Source organism: Vidua chalybeata, chromosome 2 (assembly GCF_026979565.1).
Source record: "Vidua chalybeata isolate OUT-0048 chromosome 2, bVidCha1 merged haplotype, whole genome shotgun sequence".
In the NCBI taxonomy this organism is placed as follows: domain Eukaryota; kingdom Metazoa; phylum Chordata; class Aves; order Passeriformes; family Viduidae; genus Vidua; species Vidua chalybeata.
The window spans coordinates 74,696,528-74,722,324 of record NC_071531.1 but is presented as its reverse complement, the minus strand read 5'-3'; the positions used below and the strand labels follow the sequence as shown (position 1 = coordinate 74,722,324).

The window sequence follows — 25,797 nt, the reverse complement described above, 5'->3', positions numbered from 1 at the left end:
CTGAGTACGAAAGCTGGGCTGGAGTATCTGGAGATCATGGCTCAGAAAGTAACATTAGTGCTGTCCCCTGGGTTCCTGCTGCAGCTACACAGGGAACCGTGTGTCCACCAACATGGTCCTGATCCAAGTGGAGCTGCTGTCTGGATACAGCCCCGTGGCAGGTTCACTGGAAGAGGTGAGACTGCGAATTTGTGTCCAGCTGGGATGGGAACAGTGATGGATGTCCATCATGCAGGACCATATGCTGAAATGTGATCATTCCTGTGGGCAGAGAAACAGGGTTATTTTCCTCCTAAGAAATCCTTATACTCAAAGTCTCTTCCAAGCTGCACTTTGCCTTTCCCTACATTAACAGCTTCCCTGGCCATGTAAATATTTGCCCATCACAAATATTTTGCCCCACAAAGACAAATACCCCTGAATATTTCTGCTTTTTATTAAAGCCTTTCTGATATTTTCCCCCTGTTTTCAGCTAAAGAAAATGCCTTTAGTGAAGAAAGTTGAAAGCAAAGCTGACCAAGTTGTTCTCTACCTGGAGGAAGTGAGTGTAATTTGGGCATCATTAAAGGGGCTATGGACTGACAGCTTTTATTCTTGTTTACTGGTTTCATTGCTATTTTAACTATCCAGAGCTGTTGTTCCTGCATACCAGCCACATTTGCTGATCTGGAGAAGTGTCAGTTGGCAGTTGTTCATCTGTAGAGCCACTTACAGGGCTACTTAACTTGAGTAAAACAAGGCAAACTCTCATGTTAAGCATATCTGTTGGCACTGTTCAGAGACTACTGAAAGTCCACGTATATGGTGCCTGAGTAGGACTGGGGAGTAGTAATAAGATCCATCTAGCAAATCCAAGCAAGCCTGAAATCTTAAAAAGCTCTTAAGCAACCTGAATGCAGCAGAGAGCATGCAAGATTGCTCATGGATTTTGCCAAGATCATTTGAAAGCAAACCAGATGGTTGTGTGAACAGAAGTGCTCACTCCACAGCCTCATGAATGAACAGATTAACAACCACTCCAGCCTTTTTCTAGCTCCATGAATACCTAAACAGAAATGAGACCTGGCATGTATTTAAAACTCCAGCATTTCTAAGGAGCATTTTTGTGATTCTTCATCCTCAGTTTCTGTCAGTAGGCTCAGTAAGCTGAGCTAGGCCCCATAGGAAGTGGGTTAGTGTCACATGGATGCATTAGGCTTGCAGAGCTGCTGCTTTCATTACATCTACAGCACAGAGCAGAAAATGCAGAGAAATATTTCAGCTCAAGCTGCCAGGTAACACAAGGTACACTGCAATCAACAGCAGGTCATGTAACCACTACCCTACAGCAGATGTTTGTCCACAGCCTGTATTTGTCTGCTTAAGGATGAAGGTTATGTGAGACTGGAGAATAAGAGCTGATGTCACTGTGAATAAGAAAGTAGCCACTGAGGCCAGGTGCATGAAGGAGCTCAGAGTAGAGCTGGAAGGGAAGGTGGGATTGGTGGGGAACACTAGCATGCCATTTAGGTAGTGCACACTGACTCCATAGCTTTTTGATGTTCCTCATGAGCTGAGTTAAATTTGGTGACCAAAAAGGGGAGATAGAATGGGAAGTAAAAGATATTTCTGAAATGGACTAGAAAGCAGAACAGATGTGTTACAGTGGTGAGGTCTCTACAGAGCCTGAGTGCAAGTAGGTGAAAGGGGTTGTCTTACAGGACTTCTTTGTCCTTTTCTGTTTTTAATCCTTGCATTTCTTGGTCTTAGCTGACTAGGCAGCCTCAAACCTACACTTTCCTGGTGGAGCAGGACATGCAAGTGAAGGATCATAAACCAGCCAATATCAAGATCTATGATTACTATATGCCAGGTGAGCTCAGATGCTGCAAAAACCACCCAAATGTACTTCTGGAAAGAAAATTTCTGAATTTTGTTGAGTCTAAGACAATACCATCTCTGCCATGGTTATCTGATTGTCCTTTAGAAGCTGTCTAGGCATGAATTTAACTTGTTGGTTTTCAAAATGGTATTTCCTTCTCCCTCTGACTCCAGAACTCCAGGCTGGCATGTAGAACCACTGAGGGTCTGGCTGTCCCAGCAAGAGTAGAGCAATGAGCTGTGCTTTTGAGCACTTATTTTGTCAGAGACAGAAAAGGCAGAGGGATCATAGTGGGGGGATGACTCAGAAAAGTAAGGGCCCCCTTAGAAGAATAAAACCAAAACCAACTTGTCCTCTGTGCTGTGGGGTTCCTAGTGGGAAGAAAAGCTAGAAATGTGTCAGGGATTGCTATTCCTTCAGAAAGTGAAGCATTCATAACTGCATAGCATTCATAGCTGTGATGGACCTCTTTGGGACTTGCAGCCTCGTGCCTTGGGTGAATCCTGACCAGCTGCAGAGTCATGGGTACACACCAGTGGTTTCATGTGTCACATAGAGGGGAGTTGTGGCCTGTAAACTGAGGGAACACCACTCCTGGGAACAGTGGCACAATGCTGGATTGCTTTCCTGGGTTTTTGACAATGTGCCTCACCAGCACTTTCTTTCTTGTCTTCCAGAAGAAACTGCAGTGATGAGCTACAGTGTCCCATGCAAGTGAGGTGAGAGCCCAAGACCTCTTTTGTTATCACAGGCATGGTCCTGAAGAATATGGAAAGGTAGGGAGATGCAGGCAAAGGCCCTTGGTCAAGAAACTTGCCAGACTGCAGGTCCAGGGTAAAAAGCAATTTGCAATGCGAAGTGAGGATGAGTTTTTGTATCCCAGTGCTCCCAGTGAGGGAAAGAGAACCGAAGTAGAAGATTTGATGTGACAAGGTCATGACAAAGTTGGAGATATGTTTTAGAAAATAAGGACTTCATGTACCAAGTACTATCACCAGTCCTGGCCCTTTGCAACAAATACACTTTATTTAAGTCACCACAGTTCCCTTTCCTGGCACTTTCCCTATAGTTTCACATACCTCCAGCCCTGTGCACACAACATGCCATGCTCACCTTTACTGCAGGGCCTGGCCACGTTTCAGTGCCAAGCCTTTCTCCATCTCAGCCTGCCTTCTGATCCACACTAGGGAATGGACACCTGCCCATCCTCTTTCTATGCTGAGCAAAGACAAAGCTTAAGCTTGACCAACGCCTGCTCCTGCTCTAAACTTTCCTTGCACCTTCGTGCTTTCCTGCCCACAGCCCACTGGGAAGACTGGGAAAGCCACCTGCTCCATGAATCACCTGAGGCAGGTACACAGCCCTGTCCTGGGATGTTTGCCACAAACTCTACACCCTTACCGGAGATTCTGACATAAGCTTTGTATAGATAAAGTGAGAGAGAATCTTAGGTCATAAAACATTCTGAGTTGGAAGAGACCCACAAGGATCATGGAGTCCAGTTCCTGTCCCTGCACAGGACAGCCCCAAGAGTCACACCATGTGCCTCACAGCATTGGCCAAATGCTTCTTGAACTCTGTCAGTTTTGGTGCTGTGACCACTTCCCAGGGAAACCTGTTCCAGTGCCCAACTACCCTCTGGGTGATAAGAGCTCTGTCCTTCTTGGCCTGACAGTACCATTTGTCACAAGGCACAAAAAAGGCCCCTAAGTTCCCAGTGGTTAGTTTTAATACTTCAGGAACTTTTTTTTTTTTTTTTATTGTCCTTTATTGTCTTCACAGGAACAGGGATAGATCCCTCATCTGCAGTCTCTGCCCATCAGTCCTTTGTCACCCCTGCCAACTGTCACCACATGGAGATACGAAGAAAAGAGAAAATGCTTGGAATTTCCTGCTGAGCAGTTAGTTTTTGGAATGCTCAGACTGTGTGTGGCGTCTTATTAAAAGTAGAAGACTAGAACTCTCTGATTGAATGATTATTCAGGTTTACTGTCTTTCTCCCAAACCAGGAAAATTGCATTTAAGAGCAGCTGGGAAAAATAAATTCTCACCTCTGCCCACGTACAAAACCCTGCCCCTCCAGGTGCAGACATGCACAGGAGGAGATAGAGCATTAAAAAAACCTGATCCATAGACCTAGAAACAGATACTTCCTGTTTCTAGCTGGGTACATGTTCCCCACTGCTTACCATTCCCCTTCCTGTGTTTGCTTATATTCCATGTTTCCCACCCAAGACCCACCATTTCTTGATGCCACTGTTGGTATCACACAGGAATTTGCTGCCTACCTCAGCTACAGACAGCGTTGTATTCAGCCAAGGCTCGCTCCTCTGCAAAAGGAAATGAGGAAGGTGATGACACATGGATGCACACAGAGAAGACTGCATGTCTCTTCCCAGCCAGAGAATCAGGAACCCAGCTCCCCTCCCTCGAATAGTAGGAAATCTGCAACCCACCTGGCTGGTAGTAATCATAGATTTTGATGCTGGCTGGTTTCAGGTTCTTCACCTGAATTACTTGTTCCAGTTGCAGAATGAAAGTCTGAGATTCATCATTGAGCTAGTGGAGATGGAAGGAAATTAGCAAGGAAGGGGAGAAAAAGTCACAGCATCTTCATCTTCCCTGATTTGAATATTTTCCTGCACTATATTTCTCTAATCCATTAGAGATTCTGGACTTTAAAATGGAGTATTGTGTGAGGAATAGCATTATTCCAATCCAATGACAATGAAATTGGGCAAACTTCCTCTGCCCTCAATTCTACCAGTGCTCTTTTCTTACCTACAGCAGCCTCTCACACAGCTCCCTGTCCTCTGACCTTTTGCTCTCACTGTGACACACCAAATAATTTTGTTCTCACTTACCTTCTCCAGATAAATGTAGACCACATTAGCTTTCACTTCTATTTTCTTAACAATGGTTCTGTTCTCCAGCTAGGATAGGAAACAATAATAGAATTAAATGTGTGAGCATTTTCCTTAGGGATTCCTGACCTGAGGGAGCCAGTGTTTTGGTGAGGGGAAGGTATAGAGCTGGACTCTGTGTGGAACTGTGCATTTCTCAATGGTTATATCTTTGCTAGTCCCTCTTGGACATTCCTTGTGAGCATCTCATGTATGAACCACACTGACCCTGCCCAGGCAGAGGAATCTCCCCCTCTGGGGACCAAAGGCTGTGTGGGTAGTACATATGACTGATATACTGGTCAGCAAATGGGTGCAGGCAGCAGTAGAGATTCTTATTTCACATCACTGAGTGTTCAACTGCTTTTAAAGACCTGCACGGGGCCTGTGATTTAATTTATGATTTAATTGGAAAACAAAAGAATATTTTTAGCTAGAGCTAGAGTATCTCTGAGAAATCTTGTCTTAGACTTTCTGACAAACAAATCCTGGTGTCAGCACACCCAGTAGTACACTTTGTTCCTGGCCCAAGTCCAAACACTGTTCGTGGGAGAAGGTGAACCACCTCTGATCTCCCTTGTGGGGTCTGTAAGAAAACAAGAAGTTTTGGTGCAATTGCAGCAGCAAAGGTCTCCTGCAAATTTAGCTACCACCTGGCCTGAAATGAACAATTCTCAATAGGAGTAAGCAGGCAGGATCCATTTACCACAGGTGGGTTTTCTTCTTCCAAAGTTCTTACCAACATTCTGGATCTGGAAGTCATGATGAATCCGGATAGCAGGGAGACCTCTATGATCACCATGTTGGATGTGACTCTGCTCCCAATGTAGCTGGAGAAGAAAAAACAGACAGAGGGTCTGACTCTGTGAGGACAGTGCCCTCCCAGCCCCTCTTCCCTCCACCACCACGCCCTGAACCAGGTATCTCATCTGGGACTGGGGACATGGCAGCCACTGCTCCCTCTCACAGGAGTTAGCCACCACCTTCCCCCTCCAAGCCTTCCACCTGTCCAATTCACCCTCTGTCCTGTTCGCCCCACGGGCTGGGTGTCTCCCAGAGCCCTGAGACCTTCCTGGCTGCTGTCCCCAAGCTCACTCCATCTTGCTGGAGGAGGAAGCAGCCCTTGGAGTCACCTGGCAAGGATGTGGACGGTGAGGACGCGCAGATTCGCCTGGCTGCAGTTGTTCAGCTCTGTGCTGACACGCAGCGTGAAGATCACAGGAGTCCGTGGGGAAAGCTCGTGGTACCTCAGCACTGTCTGCAGGATAAGGGCCAGGAGCAGGAAACACAGGCCAGGCATGATCTCATGCAGGAGAAAAGAGGCAGAGTCCTCCTCCCTCCACACTCATCCCACCTCCTCACCTGAGCAAAGACACAGCTGCTGCCGTGGGCCTGCACCAGGAACTGCCCCGGGATCTCCACCAGCGCTGCCTGCTGCACCAGCAGCCGCTTCTGGCGGCTCACCTGGAATGCCTTCCCGAAGGCCCTCTGGGACCTCACCCTCACCACTGCCTGGCCTGATGTGCTGAACGTCCTCGCTGCATATTTGGCTAAGGCTTGCAAGGCAACAGCTGTGTCCTAGAGAGGGAGAGACAGTCACTCTGAAATCATCAGCCATAATGGAACTGGCTTGGAACCTGAAGACCTCAAGAGGACTTGTGCTGCCAACATAGGGTACAAAAGGATCCACGGGGAGCTGCTGGTTACCTGGGTGGAAGCAAAACCCCCGTAGGCATTTTGCTGCCGCATCAGCCAGGCCACAATGCCAGCTGCAGCTGTCATGTCACCGGCGTGCACCCGTGGCTTGGAGAGGTACGCCAGGAGCACATAGGCTGTCAGCTCTATGTCCACTGACTGAGTGCCAGGCCAGAAGTCATTGGAAGCTGGAGAGCTTGGCTTGGGACTCCAGTGGATTTGTCCTCCTGCAGAAGGAAAAGGATTATGAAGGCTATTTAGGGAAGACATAATTTGAGTTTCAGAGGAAAAAAACCCCACAGTGCTTTCAGGGCTCCTTCAGTACATTCTCTATACTCAGGCCAGGATTGCTTTCTTGAATTTATTCTCCAAATCTTCACCTTGTTTTAGCTCACAGATTCCTATCTCCTCCCTCAAAGGGACCTTGAAATCCTCCAGTCTGAGGAAACTATATCTAACTCACTCTCACAGTTTGTGAAATACCTTATTGTATTTTCAGTTACACAATGCAGTTACTACATAAATACAAAGAGTATCTTATATATAAATGTATTATATATAAATACATATATAATTTTTGACTGCTGTAGCTCAGCATACATTACTCCAGCAGGCAGCACCTGATTTGATGGCCTGTTCCTCCAATTTGTACAGCAGCTCCTGGGTTGTCTCATAATCCCCAGCCAGGGCAAAGGCATAGGCCAGCAAGGCTTCTGTGTAGATATTGGTGATGTTGTGAGCCACCTTCTGCAAGCAGCGGAGAGTAGTCTGCATCAGCTTGCCCTGTGTTGGGAGGAGACACATGCCAAACTCTGACAGGGGTGAAAGAGGGGCTGGGGAACTCATTCCAGGGAGCACACTATGGTTTCCCAATGCAGTTCCAATGAAACCTGATAAATTACAGACTGTCTTCAGAAAACAGGCAGTGCAGCCCCAGTGTGCACTGGGGCCATTGCCACAAAGCACTACTGCATCAGGCCAGTTTCACAACACTGGCTCTTTTGAGGAATAACTTCATCATCTGACCAAACATTGACTCATTGCCAGAAGTTCCTTCCCAGTTCACGGCCTGGAGAACACCAGGATCACAAGCTGTCATACCCCCATGGTGGTGCCCAGGAGAGCAGGAGGGAGCAGGAGCAAGCTGAGCGTGCTCACCTGCAGTGGCAGACCCATCTCCAGCAGTGCTGCAGCGACATAGGCCCCCAGAGAGACATCATCATCCATGCTGCCCTGTGAGAGGAACACGTCTTTCACTCTTACAGGGTATTAGGAGGGCCCGCTTCTCAGAAGGAAAAGCATTCCTCTCATGTTTTCCCTCTCTTTAGGTCTTGCACAGGTTACAGAATGACTTCTTAGGATCCTTTGGGATCCTACAATCTTCTGCTGTCAAAAATCTCTCCAGTCATTCCCTAGCAGCGCTACCTCCCTGGCCTACCTTTAGGGAGGAGTGAAAAAAGTTCCCTTTGGTGGCAAAGCAGCCACTGGGGAGCTGGTTTTGCTCTAGCCAGCGAAGGGCATCCTGGATGTTCTTGTCATCTACGTAGATGTATTTTCTGGCTTGGCCAAAATTCTTGAGTACAAAAGCTGTCAACCTAGGAAAAGGATGAGTTATAAGAAAAAGAGGTAAACAAAAAAAAAAGGCAAAGAGACAGTCAGAGGTCTCCTGGTGCTTGTCCCTGAACTAGTGACATAATGGGGGCGCAAAAAAGAGTAATTTTCATAAGGAAAGTCAATCTAAAAGTGGAAATGGTCCACAGGACCCATCCCAGTGGCTCCTCTCCCTGCCTCTGTCTCCACAGATATACTACTTAGTGCTTTATCCAGTAATTTCACAGGTGAAAACCCTCCTACTTCTACTTTTACCTGTTCCACTTTATCTCCCCCAAATTACTAGAGACAATCTGGAATTCCCCAGTTTCTTCTTCCTTCCTTTCTCCATTCATCGTAGCCAAGCACCATAGGTGTATGCTGTGCCAAGGCAGCTCCTCTCCATTCACTGAAGAGAGGATTTTCTATTGCTCACACCTGATTTTTTTCCAGACATGTGTACCCCTCTTGGCTGCCAGGTCACCACTAGCATGACCTGATGTTGTCTGTGGGCCAACAGCGGGGGCATAGAGACAAAAAAAAAAAAGACTTTTCATTCCCTGGGACCACATCTTAGCTGTACCACTTTCCCAGAAACTCTGCTGCCCTGCCTGACTGCTTTTCCAAGTTTTCCAAGTCTGCTCAGACTCTCCCTGTCAGAGAGTTCCTTCTGTGTCCATCCCAAAGAAGGAGCGTCTTGTCAGCTTTCTCAAATACATTATGTGCTCTGATCCAGACAGGAAAAATCAGAAGTGAGGGATGTTTGCAGTGCTTACCAAGTGTTTCCTTCTCCATCCTTCTGCCCAAAGAAGCTGTAGGAGCCATCTGTGTGCTTGTAAAGAAGTTGTGTCTGATACCCTGGGGAGATGGGAACAGTGATGAATATGGCACCGTAACACAGAGGGGACAGTGCTGACAGAGTGGGTGCAAGGGCAAGAGTTACTGGTATGTTGGACACAGGGGAAGGCAGAGGGGCAAGGTGGGTCTGTTGTACTCACCATTGCGCAGGAATCCTGTTGCCCTGTCCTTGATCTCAGGGCTCAGCTGCCTCGTCTTCTCCAGGTACTGCAGCACATAGACAACGGGGGCAAACAGCACCATGTTCTGCTCCCCACAGCCGTGGGGCAGCTGCACCAGGTGATCCAGGTTCTGCAGAGTCATCCCCATGAGGTCACCTATCCAAGGGTGTATAAAGCAAAGAAAGTGTAAATATTATTTGAGGTGCCTTTTCAGCCAGGCAGGGGATAACAGTGCTTTATCTCAGCACGGGGAAAGCACTGGAGAAAGGAGGAAAGAGGAGTAAACAATTGAGTGCAGGATGGAGAGTGGTGACTGTTTTGCCTCTTTCCAGCTTGGCATCATGACAACTCTATGGAGTCCCTGGAGATAAGTTCCCTTATCAGCTTTTGCATTCTGAAGAGCTCCAGCTATAACAAATACTGTTTGTAAAAGGCTGTCAGCAGAGCTGCACCTGCTCAATCTGCATCATATAGACAAACAAATATAACAGCACTCAGGGAAAGTTTGAAATGCCAGGTCTTTAGCCAGGCCTGTTCTACCCTACCCAACCATATGTTAAGCATCCAAATGTGAGGAAACCAGCAGGGGTGCTAGTCAGATGGTATGAAGGTGTCCATACATCCTCCAGCCAGTCAGAAAAGCCTTGTGTTTTTTCCTCTGTTGGGTTCTGTTGCACAGTATTAATAGCTACTTAGGCCAGGCCTGGCTTCATACCAGTCTGGCCTGCAAAACAAATAGATGTATTTAATGGTAGGTATGGCCAGTCCCAGTACCCTCTCCAAAGTGTTCCTTTGCAACTTTATAATGCTGAGAAAGATTTTTTCTCTCCAGGAGCTTTTGCTGTAGCATGGTTTTGAGTTTTACTGTTTGTATCTACACAGAAATAGCCAAGGTCCAAAGTCTCTGCTCCAAGGTCCTAGCTAGAAAAAGGATTATTCTCCTGTGCAGATTACTCTTCCCATGAAAGCCAAAAATCTGAAAGCCTGGTGTTTGCAGGGAATAGAAACACAGCATGCTCTTTTTTGGGCAGTTTCATGTCAAGTGGATCCTCTGACACCAAGTTAAGCCTTGCTCTGACACAGACCAGCAGTCTGTGAGCCCACAGGAGAAGTCACTTACCTGTGATAGAAATGGAAGCCCTGGCAGATGCCTTTACTACATTGTCAGGGAGGCGAAGGGACACACGTTCCTCAGCCACGTTTCCTGATAACAGTAGGATAAAAGGTGCAGCATGAAAAACCAAACCAAAAGCCTCCAACTGGAGAGACAAGACTGGCCCAGGTAAGTGGGACACTGCCTCCATCCCTCACACCGCCTGTCCTGGTCATTGCACCGAGGTGCATTGCCTGGAAGCTTTTCAGATAAGGCCATACATGAGAGTGCTGGTGGGGCCGAGGGCCCGCCAAGCTTCACTTCAACTCAATTCACTACACTTCACAAAGCTCACAAGGATCACAGCTGGACATCACTCAACTGGAGGACATCCTAGCGAGACTCGCAATGCTGCAGGGACAGGGTGGGAGGGTTGGAGCACCTCTCCCTGGTGACTATCGAGCTCCAGGAACATGCAAGAGTTGCACTGTGGGAAGGAGACTGCACAGCAGGTTTTTGCCACTAATACTCATCAGCAAATTCATGTAGGACAGCACTTGTGGGAGTAATATTTCTTATTCATTCGTGGCTGATAGGAAGTGAAATTTCCTATGTGAAAAATAATTTCAAAACATTCTGTCATGAGACCTCCCACAGTTTAGTTCTACTTTCAGGTGTAGTTATTTCAGGCTGCAGAGCCCATTCAGGCTGTGCACATACCTCGTCTCAGGCACATACCTCCTCTTGGGCACAGAAGGGAGCTGTAGGACTTCTCCACTAACACACCCTCTGGCTGCCAGAGCAGAAACATGCATGTGGGATATGGAGAAACAAAAATACACATAAAATTCCCAAATGACAGCAACATTTCAGAGAAAGTTCAAGTCTGAATTCAGAGGTCATGGACTCCAGCTTCCTCATTTTTGGCAGGTCTGCCTGCTTCACTGCTCAAAGGATCAAGAGTAAGCCCAAGGGGCAGGGCTCTCTGGCCAGTGAGCACATACAAAAGCTCAGGTACAGTATGAAAAGCAGGGAAAGGTACAGGGAGAAACACAGACGTGGGAATGCAGCTCAAGAAAGAGTACTGCAAGAATAGGCTTGGCTAGGTCCTGGGAGAAATAAAGTGAACTAAGCCACAGCTTTGGCATACTGTTGCTGGCTAAAATTTGAGGTGATAAAACTACTTAGCCCACCTCAGTCTGCCTTCCCCCTTGGGCAGAGATACCATAGACAAAAATGAGGTTATTCTCGTACTGACCTGGACCAGCAAGTGTTTGGTCAGTGTGTGCCTCCCCCTCACAGCAGCTGGCAAATGCTTTCTGCCCCCACACCGTGACGTGGTGTCCAGTACCTCTGTCCTCACTGAGATGTTCAGAGTCCCTAGCAAATCAATTCAACAGAGTCCTTTTCTTACACCTGTGGCCAAATTGACTAAACTTTCTTTAATCAATAGTGGCCTGAGATGCTTTGGGTTGTTGGTCTTCATGGCCTCGGTGGCTTGGCCAGTGAAGGTGAGCCAGCCAGTGCTGACAGCTTGTTCAGACACCCTGAGCATGCGAAAACTCACTAATGTCTCACCAGCAGTGACTTCACTGACTTGAACAATAGAGGGTCCAGCAGCCCTTGGACCCCAGCATACACTTCCCATTGCATATTAAGCAAAGGACCAGCAATACAAAATTCCCCCACCCACATCCACACAGCCTTCTCCTCCCCAGCTGGTCCCACAGCCTTCTCTTCGGGAGCTCCTGCCCTGTCTGGTGAGTCTGTCTAAGAGAGAAAGAAAGCAAACATAATGGATTGCATGTTTGCACCATTAAGGACAAATCTCAGGATTCAGAGGGGACCTGGCTCTGGCAACTTCTCTGGACTTCCCACACTCTTTCATTTCAGTTTTAGGGTTCCCCATCACAAGTCCCTTTTTGCTGCCATACCCAGTTGGACTGCTGTGACATTCCACATGAAGGTCTCGGAGTCCTCTGCACACAGACACTCCTTGTCCCTGCAAGTCTGACATGGCTCCACCTGAAAGTCTGAGGATTTAGCCAGGGCTACCTGGATCTGCGGGAATGACAAATGCAGGTGAGTGACTGGGCAACTCAGGTGAGATGGCACAATGAGCTCTAAAACTGGAGGGCAGAGTAGGCCTGCCCCACACAGTGTTACCTGTGGCACAGGCACACACCTGTATGCACTGCTGCAGGTAGCTGAAGACAGTGGCTTTTATCAGGAAGGTCTCTCCACGGATGACGGAATATGGCAGTGTCATGTCCACAAAGAAGGGCTGAACTGTTCTGAAACTTGTGGTCGAGGCAAGGCCAAATCCCCTCCCAGCCAAGCAGAACATGTTGACTTTCCACTCTGCAGCAGCAGCAGGCACTGTGACTGAGACATTCCTGCTGCCATTGGAGCTGAGAGGAAGAGAGAACTTGCATGAAGAGATTCATCTGCTAGTGGAGAGAGAAGGAGGTAATGAGGAGGGCAATAAGGAGTGCTCATGGCCATGCTGAGGGACGTGACACAGGTCCTCGTGCTTGGATTAACCTCTGCTATATTGTCAATGACTTTTGCTGCAGTGGCTCACAGCAAGGCATTTCTCAGCAGTTTTTTCCCCTAGATCCATAAACCCTCCTTAAATGCCATCAGTAAAGGCTTTATGTCCTTCTTCTGAGCAAGACACTGCCCAAGCATTCCAGCTCTGTACACTCATGGTGGCTTTGTCTGGAAGTGTTCTCCTGTTCCTTAAATCTGTGTACACTTCAGTTCTGCACTTCAAAGTCTACTAGTTTGACACTCTACAGATGCAGGGAAGAGCCACATAATTTTCATGCAGAGGTCTCTTTGCACCTCTTTTACACAAACTCAAGTTAGCCAGGTCTCTGTAGCAAAGGGTCATCTTTCTGTCCATTTGTTAAGTCAGGACTCACTTACCCAACAGAGTACATATTCCAGATCCAAGTTTCAGGGAAATAGTGGTGAAATCTTCTGGGAGTTGTAAACTGGGGTTGTTCCTCATTGATTCTTTGGTCTTCTGTAGAAGGCACCCCTGAAGGAAAGAGTAAGGAGACCCACCAGAGTGGGAGAGGTGAATCTTGCCAACCATAGACAGTCTAGCAGTGGGGCTGGAGGCAAAGCAAGCAGTAAGAGAGACATAGGAGAGTCTGGCAAAGGAAAGCACAAAGGACTGGACTGATTTCATGGCAGAGATTAGAAATGAAGGGAAAAGAGTGATAGCAGGAGAAGAAGCTTGCAGTGAGCTGATTGCAAGGTTTCCAAGACTTGGTTAGAAAAAGCCCTTTCCTGACCTGACCCAGAGCTGTTGCTTAAGAGGCTGAGAACCTCCAGAGAGCCATTTTAACCAACACTTCTATAATTCTGTGAGCAAAAGTACTGTTTGCTTGCTGCACAAAGCTCACATTCCACAGCAAGCAATGGTTTAAATACAGGCAGGCACTTGAGCCAGCTTAGTACAGTTATCAAGTGCAAACTGAGACACAGAGGAAGAACATGGGTGTCTCCGTGGCTACAAATGGGGACAGAAGCTGGGTCTCAGTACAGCCTGAGGAATGGGAATAGACACTGGGAAACAGATCCTGGGCCCCACTTGGGTTTGTCTGTGAGGAAAGGGAGTGTCATCCTTTAGTGTCAGGGAACATCCAGGCAGTGACATTCTTCAGAGCCCTTTTTTATGGGGACTGGGTCACTCCTACTGAGTCTGGTGGACTGTGGCAGCAGCACCCAGTACTCCGAAGAGAGACAACATTCACCACCAACAAACCCCAAAGATCTCATATCTCAGGTAGGCTCAAAGTGCAGCTCACCTATGATTGGCTTCCTATCCATCCGACGGGAGCATTGGGAGGGCTTTTTGATTACAAGGTTTGAGAAGACTTTCAGTCCCATGTTCTATTAGGAAAAGAGGGAGGACAAGGGAGGCAGAAAAGCATCTGTGAGTGGGGAAGACTGACTGATGCTCTTCAAATTACTCTAGAAACCATGGGGGTCAGGACAACCCAGTGCCCAGGCAGCCCAGAGCAGCACTGGCCCAAGCAGACACAGTGCTGAGGGAGGCATGGAGGAGATCTGCCCTAGAGGTCATCCTGGTACCTGCCCAAAACAGTGGCAAAGAGCAGCTAACAACTAAGCCATGTCAACAACCCGTAGTCTAATGATTTGGATCACTCCCTGCTTCTCTTTTCTCTAATACTGTAGATAAATAGTACACAGCCAGGACCTCATTCCTTATTCCCATTCAAGTCCAAGAAAATGGAGTTTGATGGTCCAGGATTTCATCACCTTGCTTTGTGCACATGTGGAGGGAAATACAGGTATTCCTACTCAATGGGGTTGTACATCTTTTGAGACAACACAGTTCAGTTGGGGCGGACAGCAGGGTCTGTCTGGAGGAGGAAAGGCCCTCTCAGACTGCTTGGGGAGAACATACCTCATATGCTCATAATTGCAACCGCTCTGGGAAACATCATGAGGTGATTACCCGGAAGAGGTTGAAGATGTCAGGCTGAAAGGAATGTTGTGGCCTTCCTCGTAGCAGAGATGACAAGGACTGAGGCTGCACACAGCGATCTGAATGCTCTTCTACTTGGGCAGGGTATCCACGTTGGTATGCAGCAGGGAACAAACCATAGACCTAGGGAAACTCACAGGCAGGGAAGGATTGGGCAAGGAGCAGATACCTCCAGTTATTTCACTCCATCCTCCCCTAGCATGCACATCAATTCCTGTCCTTCTTCCTAGGCAGGCCCTGCTTTCTCCTTCACACACAGACCTCCTCATTCACTGGCCTCCAGCTCCCTTTGCCACAGCCCCTGCCTGCCTCACCCAGCTCATCCATCACTCCCGAGGTTTTGCCTGGTTGCACAGACACTCACCATTTGGCTGGTCAGCTCACGGTCTGGTCTGGTGGAGAACATGTTTTCATCCACTGCCTGGACTGCACACAGGGAGCCGGGCGCTGCCTGCAGCTGGAGCTGCACTGCTGACCCTGTGTGGGCTTCTTTATCTGGGAATCCTACCTTGACCTGGAGCAACACATCAGGAAAGGACTATGAAAAAGAAAGAGGTGTGAGGAGGATGACAGACAGATGGCACAGATAGAAAGAGGAAGACTAGCTGGAATCTCCCTTGCTCAGCCACTGCTATCAGAAGTCACTGCTGAAGCTTTCCTGGTCCCTGGGAACTGTGCTGCAGATACCCCTTCCATCTCTTCTGCCCAGTTCTCTCTTGGAAGGATCTGAGGGTCTTCTTCCCTCAGGCCTCCTGAATCCTGCTCATCAGCTCTCCCCCAGCCACAGAGGTGAGTCTCACCTGGTTTTGGAAGCACAAGGCAACATTCAAACGGATGCTGTCAGCTGTGACCCCTCCGTTGGGAAAGATGGCGTACACCACTAAGGAAGGTGATGGGGACAAGTCGGCAGTGAAGGTCAAAGGGATGGAGAATGAGCCCTTCAACACTAAAGAAGGAAAGGCAGAATATGTTCATCATAGGCCCACCGACACCTCCTTCTTCCCTTCTTCTTTTTGTGCTAAATAATCTCAAAATACCAAACCAATTCGTGCTGCTGCACTGTCTGCCCTCTCCCTCCATTCTCTGACCCATTCTCCCTCCCCTCTGGCCCATCTTCCCCTACATCCTCCCAGTCTCTCTTCCCATCATTGTTTCATTCTTTTTGCCCTCTTCCACATTTGACACAATTGCTTCCTCAGCCTCCCTCTGTCCTGTTTGCTGACTGCTCCAGACCTATAGATTGAGGGAATTTGGGAGAAACTCTGGTAAGTCTCATGACCAACCTAGAAACCAGCTGGGTGCAACTGTTTCCACTTCTCTGCCACGACTTACTGTTCAGTTTCCCGATCTGGATATTCCTCTGGCCCCTGACAACAATTCCAGACTTGCCAGTAACCTGCAGGAGGAGGGACATGGGATGAACAGACTGCTGTTTGCCACCAGAGTGCATCCACACTTACCTATGAGCATCTTGCTCTCAAAAGCAAAATAAAGCCCCCAAAATTAACTGTGGGCTCAACACAATCCCAAACTTGAGGAGATTTGCAGACATGACAGTTGGGAGGAGAGGCTTTAACACAGGAGTCTCTGGTCTGGTCTGCTCAGTGAGGACAATGGATGGGTAGTGGGTTCACTGCAGATCGATGGGTGATAACTAAAGTGCTTCTCCTCTACTAGGCTGGCCTCCAGGACAGACCAAAATCCACTTCCACTGAACAGCTGTTTGATAACCAGAGTGAAAAAGGGATACCCAACCAGTTTTAAAGGGAGAATAAACTTCCAGCTGCAGCCTTGGCAGAAGCTAAGGTGGGGATGGGCTACAAAGACAGAAAACTCCTCCTATCCATGGAGGTGACTGGAGCCCCAGCACCAGGATCACTGTGTGGCCAGGCTGAGCCCTACCAGAGGTAGCATTCACCCAGTCCCCTGAGAACAAGGTTTAGCTGTCATCCCTCCAGGGATAACCTAAATTATATCCCGAGCTTTTCATTGAGGTCTGGGCCTGCCAGTGCAGCCTTTCTGCCCAGGTTACCTACTACCCTTACTCACATAATATGCAAAACTTATACGGCTGGTGTCTTCTCCCAGGTCATCCCTGCTGAGTGTGAAGGTCACCTGGACATTCTGCTTCAGCCCACAGGGTAATGTTTCTGTGGGTGGGTGTATGTCCAGGAAGCTCTTGGTTGTGACATGGAAGGGCTGCAGGTGATGGTAAGCGTTCGTGTAACTGAAGTCAGTCCTTCGAGGAGTGCGCATGAACTCCTCCAGTGTGAACCTCCCCTGACAGGGCACAGAGACACACAGAAATGAAGAGTTTCATGCTTCAGTGCTTTGTGAGGCTGTCATCAACTTGGTTTGGGAAAGGCTGTTGGCTAGGTGCCTTCCAGCTGGCTCTGTGCAGAGCTGTGTGGTGAGCCCAGGCCTGAGCTGGCAGGGGGGCTGCAGGGCAGGAGGGGGAGCACAGGTAGAGCTCAAGGATTCTCATTTTCCCATATGCAGAGGTGGTGTTTACCTCCAAAGAGACTGATGAGCTGTTCCAGGCAGTTGTGTCGAGGTTGAACGATGCTATTCCACTGTCATCTGTGATGTACGTTTTGATAAACCGACGCCTCATGAACCTTATCACAAGATAAACTTTTCTGTTCTTCATACCAGTTCCATAGTGATCCTGAACCTTAATCTGGTGACAACAGGGTGAGGCAGGAAGGCCAAAGTCAGATATTTCTTCCAATGTCATACCTAAACCTTCCTATCTCTGAAAAGCATAGACCTTCCTGTATAGGTCACCTACAGACTTCAGTCTGGCCCCAAGAAGACAAGAGAATTGCACAACTCCCTCATCTCTAATGTGAAGCTGAGCATGGTTCAAATCTGTCTACTCCAAAAGGTGTGTGTGGCTAGAACATGAGGAGTTTCTCTCCTAGCCTACAGCTGAGACATCCTTGCATCCCAGCACCCCTGCATCCCTGCTGAAACACCACTCATTGGTCTCAGCAGATGCTGGAAGTGTATACACAACAAGGAACCTGAAATGCAGCAACTGTAGCCACGCTATCAAGCAATGTGACACAGTGCAAGGTAAAATACTCTGTCTGAGGAGCAGGAAATGCTTTGGGTCAGCTAAATTTACTAGATACCATATTTTTTGGCAAATGAAAGGGAGTAAAAAAGCAAGGGAAGAAAATCACCTTCCCCCTGTACGGTACTCCAGGGATGTAATATTCATTGGGTGTCTCAAATACTGCCCTTGCAGCTGTCCTGGAGATGAGAATTTGGCTGGAGGTGTTGATCTGCACCCCTGTTGGAATGCAGAGTGAAAGAGAAGCAGGATCAGTACCAGAGGTGACTACTGCACCGTAGTTTAATCTCACTTTGTTATTCCCAACCCCTCTTAGCAGTGTCTGTAGCTTCCTTCCCAGTACCAGCATTCTTCAAGGTTTGGAGGCCGCTCCTGTGGCAGCTCCTTCTTTAGTTAAACTGTCTACAAGCCTCCTTGTAGCCTCATGGACCCACACCACTCATCCAGCTCCTAGCCACTCCTCATCCTCCCACTGCTGGCAGAGTAGCTCTCCATGCCCATGTGATGATCCCAGCAGCAGGGAGGAGGAGAGGGGGATGTGTGCCCTCTCTAATCCTCAAACCCCAGAATGGTTCCTCTTGCCCCTGTACCTTCCCTTGCTGAGCCCCTGGGTACCTGTGCCCATCTCCAGGAGAGAGGCTTCTGCATAAAGTTTGTTGTCTTCCTCACTGGGAGTCAGATTGAAGATTGATGTGCTGACAGAAGAGGTGAAACACCCATTGCTTGCTGTCTGCAATAGGGAGTGACAGGTATTATTTGGGGCTGGGGAGAAGGGAAAGGGTCAGAAGTACAAGGGATTAGTCATTCTGTCATAACTATTGACTACTACAAATAATAATGCAGAACTCATAAAACACTGGAACATGTTCCCCAGGGAGGTGGTGGATGCTCCATTCCTGGAAACGTTCAAGGTCAGACTGGACGGGGCTCTGAGCAGTTCATTCTATTCACTCAGCCCTTGGCACTTCATCCTCTGTGGTGCTTCTTTACTGCCCATATACCTTCCAGGATTTTACTCACGGGACCACTGTATTCCCTACAGATGTCCTTGCTGGCATTCTGGGGCCACCTCCTTGCTTTCTGGCACAGAGTCACGTGCACAGTTCCTCGCACTGCTTTCCCAAAACTGTACCTGCAGGGAGAACACCAGAGGAGCTTCTGGGCAGAGGCACTGCCTGCAGCACGTCACTCCACACAGGTGCCTTTTGTGACAAAGGTCTTACTGCAGCTGGCAAGCAGGCAGGCACAAATTAAAATAAAGCACTTTGAGTACTTTGGGAGTGCAATAGCATGGTCTGGCATCCAACAGATGCAGGAACAAAGGAACAGATGCAGAAATGGACAGGAGCAGACCCACACCCTCTGGAGCTCTCCCACTTCTGAGGACTTGCTGTCCTAGAATTGCAGGCAGACACAGAAAGTGGACCTGATTTATCCACTCGGCAAAGATATTAGTTTGGGGGGTAAAGCAAGCAGAAATGGGTGTCCCTGCAGACAGCAACAGCAAATTGCAGTAATAGAGCCACAGAGTGACCTCAGACTTGCCTCACTATGAGGCCTCACTTTATCTCATGATCAGGGCTCTTGTTTCTATCATCAGACCTGCTCTGCTGATTTAGACATTTAGGTATTTCCTCTGCCTGCTTTGCTGCCTTTTCTTGCTTTGACTCCTCTCTGACTTGCCCTTTGGAGCTCCTGATGGTATCAGTAAAAAGATGACATCTGTGACCCATCCTGGTGATGTAGAATGGTGTGTACTATTTATTATTACAGCTTCATATGACCTGATTGTAACTGTCCCAATTAATGAGAAATTATGTCAGACCAATCAGTGGCAAAAGAGACACCAAAAGTCTCCAGACAATGCAGCCCCAACTACAAATGAGCTCACCAAATTTTGAGTGCTCTGGAGCTCATTGTTCTCCCTTTTTTGTGTTTATACTGTCAGAGGTTCTGCCCTCCTTCCCACCCTCATCTGCTCATTTTTTGCTGATAATAACATAACTAGGGAAATTTATCTACTGCTTCTAAGAAGGTAATAAGTTTAGTAGCATGTAAGTGAGAAGGAAAGGCATAAACTGCTAAAGGAATGACAGCTTCTGCTCCTTTACCTCAACATGTCTGTCCCATATCTGTTAAGTGCTTTCCCACATAAGATATTTCAATGCTGGACAGACACATCTTCCAGAGGAGGGTATCTGTTGCCTAGGGCAAGTCTCCCTATAGCTGGATGTTCTCTCTCCTGTGTGGCTCAGGTACCTCTTCCCCAAGGAAGAAGCCATTAGCTTGACTCTTGAACTATTTGGGATTCTTCTAAAGGAATGGCTCTGACCCTTCTTGAGCCACCTCTCTTTGATGGATTGAAAAGATAGGAGACATATGGAAGGAGAGACACAGTTTTGATGGAATCTTTCCTTTCCCCTGAACATTCTCCTTACCTGCCACACACTTGCAGTGGAAAGGTTTTATCTGAAGCATAAATCTGAGCTGGTCCCTCGAAGAAAACGTCAAACTTTTGCAACACTGGAACAAAAACCTCAGAGTTACTCCATCAAGGGCAGAAGACTACCTGGGCACAGGATCACAAAAGGGAAGAGTATGTTCCCATGAAGGAACATGTTAATGAGGTAAAAGCAAGCTTTAATCAAAAACAGGGAAACCAAAGAAAGAATTTTTTTTTTTCCCCCAACAGTCTTGCAGAGGTCTTTAGTGTATTCTCAATCTGCCAGAAGGTACCTTCTCCAGGAATCTCCAGCACAATCTCCCTTGTGTTCATTTCTGTTATTGCCCATAGATTTCAGTCATAGCTCCCAGGCAGTAAATCCTATTTCACAATATTTGGCTTTACATTGTTATACAGACAGGCAAGCAACAAACAAGCAACTTCTTCTATCCCTTTCTTCATTCTCCTTACCACGTTCCTCCACTTTAAAGGTACTGGACTGGACTGAGCTGGACTTAAAGGACTGGGCACTGATAGTGTAAGTCCCCAAGGAGAGTTCATCAGCTAACTGGAAAGAGAGCTCTGCAATGCCCTGTTTTGGTCTCACATCCAGCCACTGGCCAATGCGGTTTCGGTTTGGGTCCTGTGGTGCAAGGGAAGGAAGGAAGAGGCAGTCATCAGCAATGCTGGCTATTCTCTACCCAGAGCCCACTGGATTCAAAGGCATAGCAGACATTTCAGAGGCTTTCACAGGTTCCTGCTGGTTTTAGCCCAGATGGTGATGCTGGAGCACAAACAGAGGTGAACCCAACCCACCCAGGTTTACTCTGCTCTACACAACCACAGAAAAAGAAGGTATGGAAGGTTCTGACATTTAGACTCTCCAGTCTCCAGTAAAGATGAACTATAAAAATTAGCTAAAGCCTGGCCTACATTCCTGAATGTAGAAATGGATGAAGTCAAACCATTTGTATCATCAACTCTTGTTAACAAGAAGCATTTGGACAGAGAATATGCATGCATAGAGCCTAAGAAAAGTAACTTGAACTCGTAAGACAGCATCCTAGGTACTATCCATTCTGAAATACCTTTCCTCATAACACCTGAGGAGACTGGAACACCCACCTGGATTTCGACCATGGAGTACTGCAAAGCAAACAGACAGCACTGTCAAAAATTGGCATGACACAGCAACCTGTATATAAATTTCTCTTACCCACCCAGCCCCTCTATTGTGACAAACATTATGATACAAGGAGCTTGATCCTACTGAAACCAGGACAACTGCTTTGAAATAGTAAGGCATAGTAAAAATCTATGCTATTCTTCAGATTTGCTTTTTGATGCCTGAATATTTAAGATGCATTTTGATAGGTATTTGACAACCATAAAAGCTAGAATTTGCTCCAATAAAATGGGGAAGAGTAAGACTCTCAAATACCATCATCCCAAGTTCACAAATATTAAGTGGCCTCAGTTTTGTAACATATATCCCAATAATTAGCAAAACTGCATCACCTATAGGAAGAATACTCGGAAAATCTTCCTTTAAAATCCCAGGTAAAGCTGGAAATTATGAATTAATGCTGACTGCAGCTGACAGTAACAGGGAGGGAAAAAGGAGGACACATTTCAGCCCTTCTAGGCCTATTAATTCTCTGTTCTTATATCACTAAATCTATCATCCAGGAGGCAGTATTGGTGAAGAGCCTCTAATCTGGGATCACAACCCATAATGAGGCAGGAGCAGGGCTTGGGAGAGTAACCAGACTATAAACATGCAATTTACATGTAATTCACGTTATTCATCGTTCTAAGCTTTCATACAAGTTATCAGAGGCAACTCTGTTTTCACTGAAATAAAAAAAAAAGTGCAGATTAAGCAGCTGGTGAACAGCATCCATATTAACTTCAACTCACCTATTTTACAAACTAGGTATTATAGCTTCAATGCTGCAGTGCACTCAAGCCTTTATAATAGCTTTGGCTAAACACAATGTCTTTGAATTTTCATCACAGCATAATTAACAGTGTTAATTTGTTTGTACTCACACATAGACATCAAGCCTTTATAGTCAAATACGTGAACCAATTGTAGACATGGAAGCAAATGTACTGTTTATACTTCATTATCTTATTAATATAAGATATATGCCTTCCCTTTGTGGATAAAAAAAAAAGAGTGTTTGATCCTAGGACCTCACCAATAGCCCAAGAAAGAAGAAATTAAGTCAGCAATAAAGAAGCTGGAAGGATCTCTCCCTTTATTTCAGTCTGGAAGGATTTGGTCCAACTCCCCTAATGTGTGCCCTTCAGTATTTTAATTGTCATGGCATGAATTCCTGTTGTTTCTCCCTAAATTGCTTGAGGACTGAGGAGTGAAATAGCTATAGCTGCTGGCTGCAGATATAATTGCTAACTGAAGAATGGCGCTAGCCTTGCAGTTTCCTGGCCACCACATATGTAAGTCTCTGGCAACTTCTCACTCCCTTGACAAGGGGACAATGACCTGCTGCCAGCAGCAAGTCAGTATAATTTGGTTATACTGTTTTCTCTCTTCTTTTTATGATCACTTCCTGTGTATCCTTCCCCATATTAATTAATTTTTCTTAAAATGTTGCAGCTTGCTTCAGGCTCTCCTGCCACCCTCAGGTGCCACACACTGCACAAATCACTGAGCTTTCACAGAGCTGTGGGAGGGGATCTTCAAGTCTGGCGATGTCTCTACACAACTTTGTCTGATAATTACGCCCATGGCCAGCGACCCATAGACTGGTCCCCAGAAGCCCTACCTGCTTTTTTGGCAAGGGCAGGTGCACTCAGATAACTCAGCTAGCTGGAAATGCTGGCACACTCCCCAGATACCATCCAACCCTCCCATCATCCAGAAGCCATCCTATAACAGCAACAGCAGCGCCATCAGCCAACAGGAATTGTTCAAATTTGGTTTACTCGAGGGTTGGCATTGACCACCCTGGGTGCTGGGACTGTCCCAGTCTCCCTGGCATGGGGTTGGTAGAGGAAGCAGAACCATCTGAAGCCTGGAGACTTCCTTGCCTCCACTTAAACAGGCTTTACCTTGCTGTTAACAGGACCAAAATCTTCAGTCAGTGTCACAATCCTGAATTTCACTGGAGGGAGAAAATGGAGTAAAGCACATTACAGACAGAGTGCACGTGGGAACGGACTTGCCCCACACTTGTCTCACCCCAGAATCACAGCTCCGCACCCAGCCCTAGTGGCAGCTCCATGCCTGCCCTGCAGCCCCTCTCACCCTTTGCTCAGCCCCACATACCTCTGTTTGCCCCAAACACGTGGCAGCAGCACAGCTGCTTCACAATTTAGGGGTTTTCCCATGGGCTACAGCCAGGGTTATCCTTACATTTCCTTGTCTGCAGTGTAGGCAGACAAGTCCCACCTGGCCTTGGCCAAGAAGACCATGTTCAGGTCTTCTCCCTTTTCCAAGCTGCTCTGCTCCTAGAGCATGTGAGGCCTCCCCTCCCAGGCCCCTCCTGCTGCTAAAACATGGGATACCTCACTGCAGCTTTCCCCTCTGTCCCCATGGAGGCCACATAGCACAAAGCACTCAGCGCTCCACTGACAGGAAATTGGGAACAAAGCCTGGGAGGGTCAGGGCAGGGCCACTGTCAGGATGCTCCATGTGTTGCTCACCTGTCTGTCCTGGATTATAGATGGGCTTATCCATCTGAATGAAGGTGCCTGTTCCAGCCCTGCGGATCAGGACCTTTTTCTCTTCATTTGCACTGAAGTAGTGGCCATTGGAGATGTGCAGGTGCACAGTGGCCACCTCCTGGCTTCCTGCAGGTCGGGGCACCTGGGACACAAAACAGGAGAGCCACTAGGTTAGCAGGCATCAGAGCAGTGCTCTTCTTGCTTCAGCTGCACTGCAAGGCCAGGCTCTTTGCCATCTTACTCTGGAGGCCAGCATAGGGTGTCCCCTCAGTGGCTGAAGGCTAGTGGAAGCACAGGGAACAACGCTCAGCAGTTGGGATAGACCTTGAACAAGAAAAAATGGAGTCTGTTCTGACACAGAAATTTTGTTTACTCCTTCACAGGACCACTGTTAGAATCTGCATGGAGCAAGATGGAGAAGACTTAACTCAAGGGAAGAAAAGGTCTATGGTGATGAGAATTCCTAGAGTGTGAGGGTCGCAGAGACTGAAATCCCATCTTATTATCAGTGCAAACTAAGAAAATAAGGATCATGAGTTTGGCAAATAAGAAAGATTTATGCTGAGCTTGTGTGTACACCCTCTCATGTCTTCCCTAGTCCTCCAGGACATTTTCAAGCCCAGAAAGAAAACTTGGAAAGAAGAAGACATGAGGGAAGCTGTCTGAGATTAGAGGTCTGACTCTTTCTGCATCACAGATTCACAAACAACACGCTGTGACAGTGAATCCTCCTCAGGGGAGAGAATTATCTACATGACTGCCATTTGGGTGCTTCTGAGCTATCCACCCTCCTCAGAGCTTTGCTGCCTGGCCAGGCAGCCTTTCCTCAGTGTGCCACCAGGGTATCCCACAGGCAGAGTACCATGCAGACAAAGACAAGGAGCAAAGCCACCAGCTGCCACTAAACTCTCCTCCTGATTTTGCATTCACTCCTTTCCATGCCCTCTTATATGCTGTCTTCCTCATTCTCTCTTTCTTTGGTGAGAGGCAGATGAGCACGTTGTGAGCTGCCAGCTAGGGGTCCCTGCCAAGAATGATTCTGACCTGAAATCTGGTGCACTCGAAGATCCAGTCGTTCCGGACGACCTTGCGGTAGAGGCTGAGGTTGCCAGATGGGTGCACGAGAGTTAAGGCCACACGAATAGGCTTTTCAACCCCACGAAGGTCCAAGCATGCCCTCTGGGATGAGGGGTAGGGCAGGGCAGCTGGAATGATGATCAGGTACCTCCTACAGTGGGGAAACAAGATATCATCACATCCTGGGAGCCCTCTTGCCCACTCTTGGCACTAAAAGGGTGGCCTGAGAAAACAGGCCATCTCTCTGAGGCTAGGAAGTGCTGCTCTACTGGAGAGACTGGGACAGATTGCCAGAGTGAGAACCTTGCATGGGGTGGGATGGAAGGTATACAGTTCATTTCAGATAAATACAAGATGAATACTTTCAGGTGACAGAACAGAATTTGCCCTATTTGCTTTGACATGGCTCCCAACTACCCTGACAGCAGATTGGTTCCTGCTTATCCATCCCCTGCCTTGCAGCCCTTTTCATTTGCCCTTCACTTTATCCTACACCTCTCCCTTCATCCCACCTGGTACTGTACTCCCTCCCTCTTGTTCCCACCACCAGTGCTCACCTAGCTCTTGTACTGCAGAGATATCCATGGGAGAGGTTCCCACCTTCAGGAGGGCCCTGCATTCACAACAAGGCTCTGCACCCCACCCCGTGTCCAGCCCTTCCAGGAGGTGACTCACAGGGTCCCACACTCTCTCCCTGCTATCTTGGCCCCTCCCTCAGCATTCACAACTATCAATCGCTAGATTTTTAAATGGCACTTACGGTTGTGCCACTATCCCCAGGGTGTAGAGCAGGCAGCTCAGGAGGAAGGGAATCCACAT

The 25,797-nt window shown here is 47.7% G+C and overlaps 2 protein-coding genes across 4 annotated transcripts in view; one reads left to right on the top strand and one right to left on the bottom strand.

Annotated features, from left to right (window-relative positions):
* The window catches only part of LOC128783644 (alpha-2-macroglobulin-like protein 1), a 24,750-nt gene extending 20,924 nt beyond the window's left edge, over positions 1-3,826 (top strand). For all 3 annotated transcript variants that reach the window (XM_053934586.1, XM_053934585.1, XM_053934587.1), the window contains 5 exons: positions 85-175; positions 473-541; positions 1,750-1,852; positions 2,539-2,580; positions 3,644-3,826. In XM_053934586.1, the coding sequence (XP_053790561.1) occupies positions 85-175; positions 473-541; positions 1,750-1,852; positions 2,539-2,579 (304 nt within the window). In that variant the 3' untranslated portion in view covers position 2,580; positions 3,644-3,826. The remainder of the gene's footprint in view (positions 1-84; positions 176-472; positions 542-1,749; positions 1,853-2,538; positions 2,581-3,643) is intronic.
* Positions 199-25,797, bottom strand: LOC128783736 (alpha-2-macroglobulin-like protein 1). The gene is made up of 35 exons (XM_053934764.1): positions 25,739-25,797; positions 24,946-25,129; positions 23,881-24,043; positions 23,287-23,339; positions 21,334-21,354; positions 20,680-20,851; positions 20,204-20,288; positions 18,786-18,897; positions 18,381-18,495; positions 17,875-17,984; positions 17,199-17,366; positions 16,019-16,082; positions 15,487-15,632; positions 15,051-15,200; positions 14,657-14,809; positions 13,983-14,067; positions 13,093-13,207; positions 12,347-12,572; positions 12,096-12,222; positions 11,420-11,541; positions 10,900-10,954; positions 10,189-10,272; positions 9,048-9,224; positions 8,826-8,907; positions 7,898-8,054; positions 7,618-7,692; positions 7,080-7,242; positions 6,472-6,686; positions 6,127-6,342; positions 5,898-6,022; positions 5,504-5,594; positions 4,726-4,794; positions 4,318-4,420; positions 4,150-4,191; positions 199-261 (listed from the first exon to the last, which is right to left on the bottom strand). Exons 1-34 carry the CDS (start codon positions 25,795-25,797, stop codon positions 4,151-4,153), a joined length of 4,083 nt encoding a protein of 1,360 aa, XP_053790739.1. The 3' UTR covers positions 199-261; position 4,150.

Coding starts and splice junctions, on each gene's coding strand:
- LOC128783736 (XM_053934764.1), bottom strand. CDS start 25,797: ATGTGGATTCCCTTCCTCCTGAGCTGCCTGCTCTACACCCTGGGGATA. Junction 13,208..13,982: donor GGATAGGAAGCCAATCATAG/GTGAGCTGCACT, acceptor TCTTTCCTTCAG/GGGTGCCTTCTACAGAAGAC. Junction 5,595..5,897: donor ACCGTCCACATCCTTGCCAG/GTGACTCCAAGG, acceptor TTTCTTCTCCAG/CTACATTGGGAGCAGAGTCA.